We start from the raw sequence: 15,126 nt of genomic DNA on the forward strand, positions 1-15,126 counted from the left end.
CCTGACAGCTTAGAATGGGGAATGGTCGAGGATTCAGCAGGCTGGCATTGGCTGAATGTGGCCTTTGTGGCTAGGGGAAGAGGGAGATAATCTCCAAGTAGTCCTCATTAGTTTCTAAGCCAGAAACAGCGGAAAACTATTCTTCAAACCAGTCACGCTAACCCAAACCACTATAGTATTTCCACTATTAAACCTTCTCTGCCAGCAGCCTCAGAAACTTGCCCCACTCTGAGAATGATTTCTCAAGCAGTTTTACGTGATGGGTAGAGCACCAGTGACTGCAGAGTGTTTTGCCTTGTGCCTTAATGCCTTCCTGACCTGTAACACTCAGCACTGGCCTGGGTCCCGTTTGGGATCCCCAAGTCACACGCTCCATTTCTTACATCCCCACTTCCCAGATCTCAGCTGCCCAGAAAATCCTGTTCCCAGAGCTGGTGCTCCTTGGCTGTGCTTTCCCTTCTCCCTGCACGGGGAAAATCCAAGGGCTGCAGGAAGGCAAAGTCTCAGTGGGGAGATGTGTCCTGTGGAGATTCAAAGGAAGCAGAATTTGTCCCTGATGTTTGTGATTTTTAATGTTTTCTCATAGCCTGGCTTTGCTGCAGCTGCTGAGCCCTCCCTCCCCAGCCTGGGCTGTATGCACATCACGAGAGAGCCAGATTAGCCCGTGTGTGATAAATGTGCTGCTGCATGTCACTGATAACAAGCTCAGTGATGTGTCTCTGAGAGCCAGATCGGGCTGGGGGGTGGGAGCTGGCCTGGGAGCAAAACCTCAGCTATCCACATAAAACGGGCTGGGAGCTGCTGTGGGACATGCAGGCTCGCAGGCACTGGGGCTTTTTCCCCCGGTGAGTTGGGAAGGATGGGGGGATCTTCATCCAGCCTGTGATGCAAAGGAACCAGCTATTGGAACTTCACGTCCACAACTCCTTAGGAGGCCCCTCTGTGCTTTATGGGTCCAGCGTTTGGTCCTGGCACTTACTGGAGGACAGGCTCATGTCTCAAGCCTTGGAACAGGCTGCCCAGGGAAGTGGTGGAGTCACCATCCCTGGAAGTATTTAAAAGACGTGTAGATGAGGCGCTTAGGGACATGGTTTAGTGAGCATGGTGGTGTTGAGTTGATGGTTGGACTCGATGATCTTAGAGGTCTTTTCCAACCTTAATGATTCTATGATTCTGTGACTCTCTGATTCTCTGGGTGTCTGTACATGTACTGGAGATGCCTGAGGCTTATGTAGTTCTGGAAAAAGAGAGAGAGATTCCTGTCCTTCCGTCCAGAAGTTTTTAGCTCCCTTGGCCTCCTGCTGTTCAGCAGAGGGGAAGACTCCCAGAAATTTGGGGCTTTCTTAGCAGTGCAGAGCCCACCACAACATTGGTGTGAGCAGGGTGTGCTGCAAAGCCAGCACAAGCAGGCAAAATGATGCTTGTTTCTAAGGCTTAGAGAGCTGCAAGCTCAGATGAGGTGGCCTGCTGGCCTCCGAGGTCTTCTTTCATGCAGACACTTCATGCATATTGCATGCGTGTTTGGAGTTGCGCTCAGCAAGCTGAACCGGCTTTGATGCTAGGCAGCAAGGAGCAGACCTGTTCCAGTGCCCAGCCTCACACAAAGCACAAATAAAGGCAAAACACGGTCGCCGGCAGCTCAATGCCCTTGCATATGTCAGTGACTTTCCACAGTGACTGTCTCCTGTTGCAGCACCCAGCAGGGTAGCAAGAAGCCTGAAAACGAGTTTAAAACTGCACGTGCTTAGTGGTTATGCTGGTCTGGTGTTTGCAGGAGCGGTCCCCGTGACAGCCCTGTGGTCCCTGTTGTCCTCACCACGTGTTTAACATCTCCTGCTGGCTAATGTGGCTCCCGTTTCATTTGCAGAGGACGAGATTATTTCCATGGCCGACTCGACCACCACCATCGATGACATCGAAGGGGAGCTCTTCAAAATCGAGAGGATCAGGGAGATCCTGGTGAGGAGGGAGTCAGAGCTGCGGTACATGTGAGTACCTGCCTCCTCCCGCGCTGTCCCCCCTTCCCAGGGTCACCCCAGCGTTTTCTGCCTGCCCGATCAAACACGGATCTTCCCTGGGGATGAGCAGAGCTGAGGCCGCTTTCCACCTCGTTTTCCACCTGGAAGCGCAGCCTCTCCCACTGCTCTGGCCTTGCTCTCGGAAGGGGTTTTAACGGGTCCCTGTTACAAAGCTGCCACTGATGCTGTGATGATTTGAGCTGTGCAAACAGAGTTTATGGCACAGGTTTAACTACACTAAAATGTTTCCACATTCGACCACAAGCACCCCGACTTTCCAGTGGGTCCATACTCTTTACTTTTCCTCAGTGCATGGCTCTTGGGCTGGCCTTGGGAAAGGACCTGAGGTTTGGTGGCTCATTGCTGCTCTCTGGAGATAGCGCTTTGCCCCAGCACACAGATCTCCGGCTCTTGAACAGCCACACGACCACAGTTTACTCTCTCCGCGTTGCAGTATTGTGCATCCTCCCAGCTCCTCCTTTGCTCACCCATCCCCTGGCTGCCGGGGGACATCAGGACACATCGGGGCTGGACCAGCATCGGTGCCCGGTCCCGTCTCCGCACTGCATCCTGCTCTCCATTCCCAGCACAGCCTTTGCAGCCAGATGCAGAGGGAAGGATCTTCTCCAGGGTCCATTTCTGTAATCAAAGCAGTTTTTGAGTGAAAATCTGGAGGCCTTTCACATTTAAGGCAATCAAATAGTCACTGTGTTTCAGTGGTACTATCACTCAAGTGATAAAGAACATTTTCCCTGGGTATATCTGGGAGGAAAAGGGCTGAGTAGCATTCCTAATCTGGGTTGATTAAGCTTTTTAATACCACTAAATTGCTGTAGTCAGCCCAGTCCTGAGATCCCATCCTGTCAAGTCAACACAAAGCCTGGGATCTTTTACTGGTAATGGCAAAAATCATATTTACTGGGCTGCAGCATTTGATATGCTGCTTTTTTAGCGTGTCTGGATCCCCACTGGTACCGGCACTACAGGGATCACCAAAGCCTGGAAATGCCTGTGTAAATCTGCTGTCTGGGGAAGCTGTGAGCTGGACTGTGGTTTAGAGGCTCAGATTTGGAGTGATGACCTCTTTGAAGCACAGATCGCTCTGAATATATTGTTGAAAGGGATTTTTGGAAATCATAAAAAGTGTAGTTCTTAAATGCTTTCCATGGCAACCGGTACCTAAGTCTCACAGGTGCTGTCAAAACTCACATCCTTTGCTTTCTCTTATCCCTTTATTTGTTTTCTTCCTTGGCTTACACTTGGAAAACAAAAGGAAATCACCTACAGAAGCCACATACCGGGGTGGGTACAGATGCAAAAGTGATCACTTGGAAGTTTGGAAACACCAGGATTACATGTCTGGAAGCGCTGTGGGGAACTTGAGCATCGGCTCTGCGGAGCACAGCAGCGGGGAGGAGCACGGCTCTGCAAGGCAGGGAAAGCCAAGGGCTTCCCTGAGCATCGCTGCTGGAGAAGAGGGATTCCCAGACTGGGGTTCGGCAGGACAGGGCTAAACAGGTTGGGGACCTGGGGCTGAAAGGGGCTTTTTTCCCAATGGGGGAAAAAAAATGTAATATTCATGATCGGTTGGATTGTGGGGCTCAGGGCGATGGACATCTCCACTGATGTGCTGCCAAACGGAGGAGTGACCTGCCTGGTCAGTCGATAGCGATCGGTGTTTTCTTCTTGTTGGAAATGTCAAACTAAAATGTTCCAACATTTCTGAGACATCTGTGCTACGGAAAACAATGAAGCTCCCAATATTTCTCCTTTTATAGGGCAAAAAGAAAGGTCTGATACTCCTGCGGGAGATTCAGCTCTGCACCTCACCCTCTCAGTGCTCTGATTTGGTCCCTGGGGCCCGACAGGGGTAGCACGGCTACAGCTGATGCTGCAATAAGTTTTATCACCAGTGGTAGCAGTAATCTCAGCCTCAGCAGCAGCCTTCTGGCTGTTTGTCTTTGCAATCTCTCCCAAGTTTTATTCAAATGGGAATTTTTATTATTGCCCACTTGTTATTCTCATTATCAGTTTTTACGGAATTAAATTCCAATTAATTTTAATAATATTTCAGTTATCATTTGACTGTTTATTTTAATTTTAATAAGTGTATCACTAGTCATCAGCCTGTTGCCCATGTGCAGACCTGCCCGCTGGTGCTCTTTGTACAAACTCAGGGCTCAGCCACCATAGGACTATGAGCAGGCAATAAGACCTCCCTGTTCTCCACGTGCAGCTCCCAGACATTGGCATCGGTGGACCTGCTCAGTGCAGTATGCAAACAAATGAAGCAAAAATCTGACAGAGCCGAGAGGAAGTCTTCTCCCCCGCCTGGGATGTTCTTCTCCTACAGCAATATCTCACAAGGGTCCCTCTTCATCAGTCTGTTTATTTTCCCTAATTAGTATTGCTGGTGTCCTCAGCTCAGCTGACAAAGCCGCATCTTTAAGTAGCTCCAGCAAATATGACTCATCCCAGAAGGGGTGGACGGCATGACTCAGTGGAAGGGCCAGCAGGATTATTGAAGATGCAGACAGGGCTTTTAGTAACGCACGCTTCAAAGGCACATCTGTTCAAGGTGGCACCAGCTCATGAGTCAATCATGTATTATCTGTAGACACAGATTGTGTATTAGGGTTTCTCGTCACTCATGGCCATGGAGCTTGCTAGAAATCTCAGCTGTGCACATCCAGGTTGGACGATTTCCCATGTGCCCTACAAAGCATCCATGGAGTCCTTCTGCATCGAAGGCTTGGATGACCTTGGGAAGCTTGTGCTAAGATGCTGGGTGCTTGGTAGGGCTTAGGAGGATGTATGGTGCCTCTGTCTATGTGAAAAATGGGTCATCTGATTCCTTGTAGTCAACATTTGGATATGCTGCTCCTCTTAGAGGCTCAGTCCAGACAGGTCGACCACTGTGCCCTGTGGTGTTGGTGCTTACCAGCTTCTTCATGAAACCGATTACTGAACATGATGTTTAATGGGGGCAAATGCTTCCCATCCCACCTCAGGTAGGCAAGGCACCGTGCACAGGGCAGTGCAGGGCCAAATCTTGTATGGACACGTCTGGTCTCCAGCTGAGAGGTTTGTGCCACCAGATATTTTCCCAGCACAGACTCATGGTTCAGTGCCCATGTCTGTTGTCTAAAACATCCAGGGCTGCACTCACAAGTCTCGAAGGTCTAGGGAGCCCTTAGATACAGGTGTTCCTGAGATATCAGTGGATTACTTGCACTGTCATAAGGAAATGCTTCTAGTCAGAGTGTCCACATCTATCTCAGGGTGATGATTGGAACCCCCTCTTCTGCTAGTGGAGCTGCTTAGCACCGTTTGAATTTGCTGCCTGACCCCAGGCCCTCTGCCATGGCGCTTCTGGTGCCCTTGCTGGCTCCAAGCTCCTGGAAGACACGTATTAAGAGCATGAGGACTGATGTGTCAATGAAGGGGTTGCTTCATGGATATGAGCAATTTCTGGTCCTCGGGGCATGGGAGCCTGTTACACCTTGAAAACTGGGAGCTGGATTTTGGATGGACACACTTTCTTTTAGCTTCAGGCCAGACAAGAGGTGGGGAGATGCCAGATGGTCTGGCCAGAGTGGCTCAGCCACGCCAGGATAAACCTGGAGAAAGAAGAGAAGCATCCCAAATCCCAGCTCAACAGTCCAACCCTGATCAGGAGATTCAATGCCTTGCCACAGGGTGCAGGGGCTTTAAAAAACTCTTTTCAAATGAGCCAACAGCCAAAATCCCTGATCAGGGACTTCAGTTCCCGGGTACCTTAATGCCAAGGAAATGGTGCTTCACTGGCTGCTGGGTGGCTGAACTGTGCCGAGGCTCGGGATGCCACGTCAGAGCAGCATTGGCTTTTCCTAATCTTCCCAGTGAGGGATAATGCGTGAGGAACCCAGGGAAGGCTCAGAGCAGGAGCAAAAGTGTCAGATGGGTTGGTCTCGTCATGCTTTGGTTGGAGATGTGGCTGGTCAAGGTTGGCCCGAGGCTGATGCAACCTTGGAGACTGCTGGAAGGGCAGATGGGGCTGGACAGCCCTTGGGTCACTGCTCGCTGTGTGTATGAGTTGCTGGCAGAAAACAGAAGGACTTTGAGGAAAGGACCGTAAAGAGCAAAGCAAGGAAGTCTCTAAAGCCAGAAGCTGCTGGCATGAGAGAGGCCGGGAGGTGGGGAGCACAGCAGGCAGACCAGAGGCAGCTCTGGGGGTTATTGGAGCTGTGACTTGTCTCATCTTCTGTGGTGTCACCTACCCAGGGGAGATCCTCAAGGATGGCTTGGTTCGTGGTGGACAGAGGTCTCAGCCATGAGCGCTGCCTGCTCTTGGGGTTTCCCTCACCATGGGTGAGTGCATAAAGCTCTTCAAACTGAAGCACTGATGCTCATCATGGCCAGACACCATCATTCCTTGGACTTGTCCAAGCTGGGCTTTTGCGAGGGCATAGGCATGCGGTTTTTTAAAATAAATCAATAAATAAATTGGGTTAAGTCTTTTCTGCCAGCCCTAATGAGCAGCGAGCAGCACTTGAGCTGGTACACCCATGGAGGGGGCTGAGTGTCTGTGGTGCTTCCGAGACATCATCAAACTGCCTCCAGCACGGACAGGGACGCACATCCCCCGTTCGCTCCATCAGCAGCTGCCGCTGACATTTGAGTTGAGCCCATCCGGATCGGTGTCTTGCTGCTGTCGTGTGGTTTGAACCAGAGATGATTTCATTGCCTGCGGCTTCAGCAGGCTCCTTTTCTCCCGTTGAAATGACCTTGTTTCTCAGCGGACACCTGCAAAGTTTCCACATTTCCCCTCTCTGTTGTGTTTCATTTCTCTACCTTTTTTTAATTCTGCAGAAAGGCAGTATAAAAATGTCAGATCTTTTTATATGGCAGCAGCTTCCATTTGGTTTTGTATGTTGTTGTTTGGGGATTATTTTTTGGGAGGAGGAAAAACACAGCTGCTATTGCGTGGTGGATGTGCCAGGTTTTAATAAGGCTTCACTGTCATTAGAGCGATGAAACTTTTTCTTTGCCAACAACCAGTGACACAATCCATGTAGCTCCAACAAAAGCTCTGAGATGAAGTGGGCTCCTGTTTCCTGTGGGAAGGCAAGTAAATCTGTGCTCCCCACCGCGGGCACTGAGTGCATTGCCTTCCAGCGTTGGTTGGGTGTTGCTCCGGAGGTTTTGAAGATTTCCTCTCCCAGTCTTTCCCTCAGTGGTTTCATTTGTGTCTCTGCAGGATGGATGACATTCAGCTTTGTAAAGAAATCAGCCGGCTGAAAAAAGAGCTTCAAAAACTCATAGCCCTTCCAGGTAAGGCTTTGTAAAGCTTCAGAGAGCTGCACCCTGCCGCTGCAATCAGCAGAAAGGTTTCCATGAAATACAAGAAGCTCTTGAACAGCTCCCACCCCGGGATGCTCCCAGAGACACTGCTGTTGCAGGCAGTGCATGAGCATCGAGAAATGTGGCTCCTTGGGTCTGACCTAAGATCTTTCTTGAGAGCTTTGCTGCTTGCAGTACCACCAGGGAGTCCTTGTCCAGGCTCGGGCTGAAGGGCAGAGGAGACAGAAAAGGAGAAAAAACATGAGTCCTTTGAGGAAGAGCATGGGTCTGGTATAGGAGGAGGACAGGAGTTGAGTGAGGTGGCAATGAATGCCGACACAGTGGGACCTGCCACCTACACCAAGGAGGATCCCCAAATGAGTTGAGAGGACAAGCAGCAGACATTGTCAGACCACACCATGAAGGGGCCCCTTTGAAGGTAGCGGGAGGGGAGATGCCTCTAAAGGCCTCAAGTACGTGAAAAGCAATGAATTCTTGCTGTGGCTGTGTCAGAAATGTGTGTCAGTGATGGGGCAGATGGCAGCAGCTGCCAGGGAAGTATTCCTGGTTGCAGCCAGGGTAGGATGAGTGCTAGGGGAATGTCATGGCAAAGGGGGTCAGTGATGTCCCTGATTTAGGTGAATTCATCATTCAGGATGTTGAAAGGAGGCAAACAGTCCAGGGCAACATATGTGAAAACTTCAGCTGAGAGGAAACACTGCTTTTGTCCCCCCCTTACCATGACCAGTGACTCTCCATGTCGCTGTCGCAGCCAGAGCCACCCTTGACTCTTCACAGCCCAGGAAAGTCCAAATCTTGGTTCACTAAAGGATCCCCCTCAGCCAAAATATTCAAATGAAAGCACATACCAAACAGCTCAGGGTTTGAATGAGAATGAGCAAGAAAGGCTTCCCCACAAGCTGTGTCCACCGCTGTTCATAAGGCTATGCCTCCTCCCAGCACATCTTCATTCAGCCCCCAGTAAGGACTTTATGTGTGTTTTCAGAACCAGATGGGAGACATATACCTGTTTATTTGTACCCATCCAAGCATTAAGATCTGGACCACCACAAGTATCTCTCTGAAGATGCTGCACCCACTGAGACCAATGAGTGTGTAGCAGGGGACGATGCCTGGACGCAGACAAGGGACCAGCTCTGCACATCTGTTTCCCAGAGCAGCAGCTCAGCTCATCGGTTCTGTACCCAAGGTTATCTCAAAGCCAAGGGTGGCAAGAAACCTTGACCTTTTCTAATGCCACAGTTTTGCTATGCTGTGTGTGCTTGTGAATCGTCAGCACGCAGTTAGAGCCCAACTGCTACGTAATATGCAGGTCTTGGTCAGTTCAATACAACCTGGCTGCATCCAGAGGGAGGGTCAGATGGCGGAGGGAGGATTCTGCCATAAAAATGGGAGCTGCTTGCGAAACATAGACCTGAATCTCATGTGGGTTTTTAATTCAAACACCTTCTAGTTCATAAAACAAGACTTGACCTAAACGATGGCTCAGGACCAGAGATAATCTTGGCCTTTTCTGAAGCTTGAGAAATGTGGCTGGCTTTCCTTCAGCTGCTTTGGTCTTTCATTTCTAGCCTTTTCAGCACTCCCAGATTCAGCTGAGAGCAGAAATGCTGCAGGCATCAGGGATGCTCTTTTTGTCTCTTTTTATAACTTGGCTCAAATCAGACTGTGCTGGAAAAATCCTGCAAATCTTTGGTCTTGTGAGACTATAGCAGCAGATCATTCGTAAAAATGGACGTTGAACTTTGGTTCAGATAAAGATTCAAACACGTCAGTGCTTACTCAGAGCTCGGCTAGACCTGTGGCTTGAAATCTCACCAGACCAAGGTGCCTGTAATAATTCAGAGAGATACTGTGATCGTGATAGTCTCTGACATTAGCAAGTCGGAAAAAAAGGTGCAGCGTTTATACAGCGGGTATGTTAACTCTGACATGCTCTAACTCAGGAATGCAGATTGTTAATTAACTCCAAATAGCTGGTACGTTTGTGTACAGCCTGATGTTTTCGATTTGTATGGCATCCAAATGACACTGTAAAGTGCTCCTATTCCCACCAGGCAGGTGGGAGCTGCCGCACAGAGACAGTGCCCACGGCCAGGCGACTTTGCATTAACTCTTCATGGTAGAAGACCAGCAGCTGTGGTCCAGACCTTAGTCCAGATCAGCTTTCTTTGCCAGGAAGCTTGAGCTCACTCCCTGTACAAGACCACAATTGTAGGAGAAACCTTTGTTTGCTGGGGATGTTTCTAACAACATGATGATTATGAGAAGTTCCTCCTACTCAGAGCCCTGCAGCAGCACCTCCGATCAATATATAGCAGACTTTAAACTACATAGTTTAGGTAACTGCTGAGACCTGGCCTACAGGGTTTGTTCCATACTGTGAATTTCGCTGCATTTTTATTTAGCTGAAGGAAGACTGGAGATTGATCCATCCTGTGCTGGATTGATTTTGGAGCTTGCTGCTGAATTCAGAAATGGTATTAAATAGCTGGAGCACAGACAGTCATAGTTTCCACCTAAGGTAGCTCTGCATTTATATTTAACACTCCTTAGCCCTATCTCTATCATCTTCACGTATCCCACTTACCATTATGTACCAATTTATATAAGACATGTCTTCATAGTGATGTGAGAATTTTCAGATCTTCACTAACTCACTGCCCAAAGATAATGTGCCACAAGTGGGTCCCACTGTGCTCAGAGTAGATCAGTCTGGGGGTTCAGGTGACAAGGGTAACACATTCAAAATAGCCTGGCAGACACTTGTGGTCATCCTTGTCGCTAGGGTGGGAATGGGGCTGACAGTGGTTTGAAAGGTCAGATGTAGAGGATGAGATCACAGGGACCGTGTTCAGCAAGGGAATAAGGCTACAAAAACCAGTGGATCATAATGTTTTCATATCTCTGTATGTATGGGATAAATGGTGGTGTGAGGTGTTCCCAAGGCATCTGGGCATTGTTGATAATTCCCTATGCACGTTGGTTTCTCAGCCACATGGAGGACCTGGCTCAGAGGTCTCTGGACCCCTACCCAGCTCAGAGCCAAGCTTAGACTGGTTGGGTGTGCTGGGAAATGCGGGTTAAGCACATCCTAGCTGAAGGATCACATCCAAGTCTTACATTTTTGAGCTTGTTGAGATGTGGTACCCAGCCTCTACAGCGGTGCAGGGTGAAGATCCCAGGCAAACCATGGTCATCTTCCACCAGAGAGGCCACCTTGTTGAGGGGCCCTTCCTCTGCTCTGCAAAGCTCACAGTTGCATCTTGCAGTGCTCAGCCCCATGAAAATTCTAGCGAGAAGCTAAAAATTCAAAGTTTGATGACACCAGACCTGTCTCCTCCCAGCCAGGGTGGTTTGGGATGAGATTGTTGCTTATTTAGCAGCCTGTATCTGGATCCAGGTGCTTACTTTGGGTTGGCTTTTACACTTGCTCTCACATCTGCTCCTGGGTGGAACAGAAGCAGAGCAAGCTTGGCCTTGGTATGGGCAGGATGACATCTGTTGCTATGTTTAATGTGTTCCCTGTGCTGCAGAGAACGAGAAGTCCAACGAGGAGAAGCAGAGGGAAGAGGAGCTGGTACAGCAGATACACAAGCTGGTGGAAACGCGGGATTTCCTGGTGGATGATGTGGAGTTTGAGAGGCTCAGGTAGCTGGGTGCAATTTATTCCTTGCACTGAGGATAGTGCAGTCTGTCCTCTGATCTGTATCGTGCCTTGCCAGATGGTCCTGAATGCTTTGCTGCTCCTTTCCTGAGTGCTAACCAATCTTTTTGTCACAGGGAAAGGGAAGAAGACAAGGAAATGGCAGAGTTCCTGCAAAGTAAGCTCTCCAAAAGCTACCTCCAGAAAGCGAGTAGGTGGTTGATGCGTTTTGTTCCTTGCATTGAACCTCCCTGGCAGTTTCTCCCCTTTCCTAAGCACTCTGTCCCCAAGATTTCCTTGCTCTGCATGGGGCTAGGTTACCTGGAGGCTATTTGTTGCTGGAGGAGTGTGTGGGGAAACGGCAACTGGGGGATGCTGGTGCTTGAGATCACATTGTGAAAACATCCCGAATCGGCATGGATGTTATGCTTCCATTTCCCTCCTGGCATTTCCCAGCCAGCATGTCCTGTGAGAATGGGGACGAGTAGGTGTCCTTTTATGGCTGATGTTCTTCATCTGACCCTTTCCATCCAGCTCCTTACATTTCATCACACCATTAGCTAAGGTCACAAGTTGTGGTATCCATCCAGTCCTCCTTTCTTCATGGCCTCTGACGGCTACCCTCTTCCCTGTGCCTCCATCATTGCTGGAGGAACACCTCCCCAGTGCAGTGGGAGACATTTCCAGCTCAGGGTCCCTGTGCCTGTAGCACCCATGGTGATGTGCCTCCTGGATGCAGGAGCTCATGCCCAGCTGTGGGTCTGAAGAGGGTCGGCATCTTAGCCCTGAAAGGAGCTCTAAGAAGCGATGGGCCTGTGCTCTCATCACCAGGCAGACACTGATTCCTCTTTCCGTAGCTCCTGTCAAAGAGAAGAAAATGACTTCCAGGGGCCAGCAAACCTCTGCACCGTACATGACCAAAACGGGCCTCACCCTGCTCAAGGAGTGCTGTGGCTTCACCTGCTCCATCATGTAGGCCAGCCCCCACTCCTCCGGACAGGACATGACCACGGTAGTGTACACGTGCCGGGAAGCTGGGCCGGGCGAGAGGGGCTTCCTTGGCGTGCTGAAACGGCCAAGTGCCTGTGTGGGGTGGGTGGGCGCTGATGTCCGGGGACATGCACAGCTCCTGGTGCTGCAGGTGTGAGGCGGGAGGGACCACCAGGCTGCCGCCCTGCTCTGGGGGGCTGCCATCGGGGAAAAGTGCTGGAGCCCCACCGAGTCCTGAGGGAGCGTCTGGAAGGGAAGCAGCAGTGGTTGTGGCTGGGAGGAGGACGAGGGGCTGGAGGGAGTTGGGTGGAGCGGGAAGAGAGATGGAGGGCAGGGAGGAGCGGGGCCTGGCGCACTGCAGGTAGTGTACCCCAGGCACCAAAGCATCTCCTTGTAAGCACGTACAGGAGGGAGTTGTCGGTCAAATGTACCACTGCACTGCACCCCTGGTGCTCACGGAGTTACACCACCAATGCCTTTGTCTTCTCATAGCACCTTCTCTGAAAACCTAAGAAGCCATCAGGCCTTTCTGTCCTTGAGGATCCTCACGTGCCTTCTCGCTGACCCTCACGCCTGCTCCTTTTCAGCAGGTTGCAGTTAAATCACTGGCATCTGCTGACAGCCGCAGGTGCCCAACCGTAAAGTGATGTGCCCATTATTTTTAAAAGAGTTTACCAAGGGCCGGGCTATGTCAGTTGTGCAGGACTATCCTCTGGCTGCCGAGGGGCAACCAGACACATCCACGTCCATTTGCCAGTGGTTCAGGACATAAACCCATTCCAAACATTGTCACTTTGTAGAAGTCTCAGGGAGTGGCAGATCCATAGAGAGGTGCTTCTTGCCAGTGCAGCCTGGTGTGGACTTGCCCACCTTATCCCAGGAGGAGGCTGAAGTGACCAGGCTCATGGAGGTGGGTGGTTGGATCCCCACTGGACCAGCTCTGCCTGGCTCAAGCTGCCTCCCTACTCTTATGCCTATGCATGACACTGCTCCACAGCACATGCTGCCAAAATTGGTGTCTGTGGGGTGCAGACAAGTCAAGCAAGGCCTAAACAGCTTGGCGTGGGATGGAGCAAAGGCTGAACTGGTGCTGGTTGGCAAGCTGAGCTCACTCCTGACAGTGTGGTGAGGACACAGGTGAAGCAAGTCCCATCTGAGATAAAGTTATGTCTATAAGGGTGTGCTTTCATACAGTTGAAGTGAAATTCTGGGCTCCAGCACCACAGATCTGAGTCCAGACCTTACAGCTCATCACAGGGCAGCAACAAGGAGGTGAAAACACCCACCCACTGAGCTCCCATCTTCCTCCATGCCCGGGTTTCACTCAGTAGGTGATGAGCATGGCCAAAGCTGAGTGCTAGGTCCCCACCGACAGCATGTGTGACAAGCACTGTGTAAGAGGAAGATGATGGTAATGGAGGTCCAGCGGGTTGTAGTCTCTGTGGGAAGGTACATCTCATCCTTAATATTGCTGGAGACTTCCACTGTGGCAGGTGGCCTGACACCCAAGAGTTAGTCTCATTGGCATTATAAAGCAGGTTTGGTTCTCTAGCCATTGCAGAAGGGAGGCACCAAGGGGATCCCATGGTTGCAACCCATGGTTTTCTATCTCTTGCCTTTCCTCCCCAGGTCTCCAGCCAGAGTCCACAATCTGCTCTCCTCTGAGAGTTTCAACTTCCCGTCATTGTTCATGCTTCCCACTGCAGCACCACCACTGAAGAGACTTCCCGAGCAGGCTGGTGCAAGCTTGAATGATGGCATGTGTCCTTGGTGCCACGTCAACGGTCGTCTCCTCCATGACATCAACAAACACCAAATTCCACCTGAGCTCAGCTTGGAAGAGGTGTGCACAGCAGCGGCAAGCGAGTCCATGACAAAGGGGAACGGTGCAGTCCTTCACCTGTACAGAGTAATAAAAAAAGCACTGGGAGCTAATGTTTGGAGGACATTGCGCTCCACCATCCAAGACATGCTGTGGCCACAGATGACGTCTATCCTTAGCCTTGTACCACCTTGTGAGTCTCTGTGGGATGATTCCTGAGGACTCTTGGTGGGGAATGTCTCTGGTCTGAGTTTCCTTGTGCTTGCATCGGTTTTATTGCAAGGTGCCCTATGGCTCTGGGTAGAGCTGAGCAAAGTGTGAAGAGCAGTCCCTAGACCCAGCTGAATGAAGGGCTAATTCTTGTGAAGTTATCACACAGACCGGGTGTGTTGAACTACAGGCAGATGAGTTGCTTTCCCCACCTCACTATTACTGGATTCAGTTTTCAGCTCCAAGAAAAAGGAGGAAATTAGAGCAAAAGAGAAAAGGAGAAAAATTCAGAAGAACAGGGCAACATGCAGAAGGAAATGAAAACCAAACAGGAGTCTGGAAAAGTGGCAGGGGAAGGTGGAGACAGCAGGTGAGAGACACTCTCACTGCCAAGAGGGCATTCAGTCCTGCCCTCCAGTGCCCCAGCCAGCGCCTCTGGGCTTGACGCCATGAGCTGGACATAAAGTCCTGTGCAAAAGACTCATGGCACCCTGAGGTCACCCAGTGTCTCAGTTCCTGTTGTCCCTTCTGAGCATCCACCTGTGTTGAGATGGCACAGGCGGAGCTGCTAATGCCCATTGCGGCAGGACAGGGGCTCTCCTTCTTGCTGGGTGTGAAGGTGTCTCAAATCTCCCACTCTGCACTTCTGCTCTGTAGGCTGCTATGGCTTTACTGAGTGTCCTGGGATGGCCTCCCATTTGGGTGGCTGCCCAAGAGCTCTGGTTGCCCTCTGGCCAAAATGCTGATTCCTCCAGCTCAGTCCAGCTGCATCTCGCTGTAGAGTTTTGAGACACCTTGTAAGTGTTCCTGCCTGGGTCACTGTCCGGCATGCCCATGCCAATGAGATGGTCACAAGCCATCTGGCTCTTCCCATTGCACCTGATAGCACATTCATCCTTATAAAACACAATGCAGGTGGGATCCTTCCTAGTGCAATGGCATAAGCAGGTCCAAGTTCCTCCTGCATTTCTTTGTCAGCACTGCCAGAAAACCCAGTGTGTGGGAACCTGTTCTCTAAACTTTGCAAGGGGGTTTCCACTCACTTGTCCTTCCTGAGCAATCTCCTTCCCATATGGATTTACCAGCAGCCAGAAGAG

General features: G+C 50.6%; 1 protein-coding gene across 1 annotated transcript; it reads left to right on the top strand.

Annotated features, from left to right (window-relative positions):
- Nucleotides 1-1,867: 1,867 nt before the first annotated feature.
- LOC104077543 (uncharacterized protein C16orf45-like) lies at nt 1,868-11,983 on the top strand (the record flags this gene model as incomplete). Its single annotated transcript, XM_009578826.1, has 5 exons — nt 1,868-1,988; nt 7,258-7,331; nt 10,898-11,012; nt 11,145-11,218; nt 11,865-11,983. Coding segments are annotated over 5 exons (503 nt in total), but the record flags the coding sequence as incomplete, so codon positions are not given.
- Between the last annotated feature and the right edge of the window lie 3,143 nt (nt 11,984-15,126).

Source organism: Fulmarus glacialis, unplaced genomic scaffold (genome assembly GCF_000690835.1).
Source record: "Fulmarus glacialis isolate BGI_N327 unplaced genomic scaffold, ASM69083v1 scaffold16515, whole genome shotgun sequence".
Lineage (NCBI taxonomy): Eukaryota > Metazoa > Chordata > Aves > Procellariiformes > Procellariidae > Fulmarus > Fulmarus glacialis.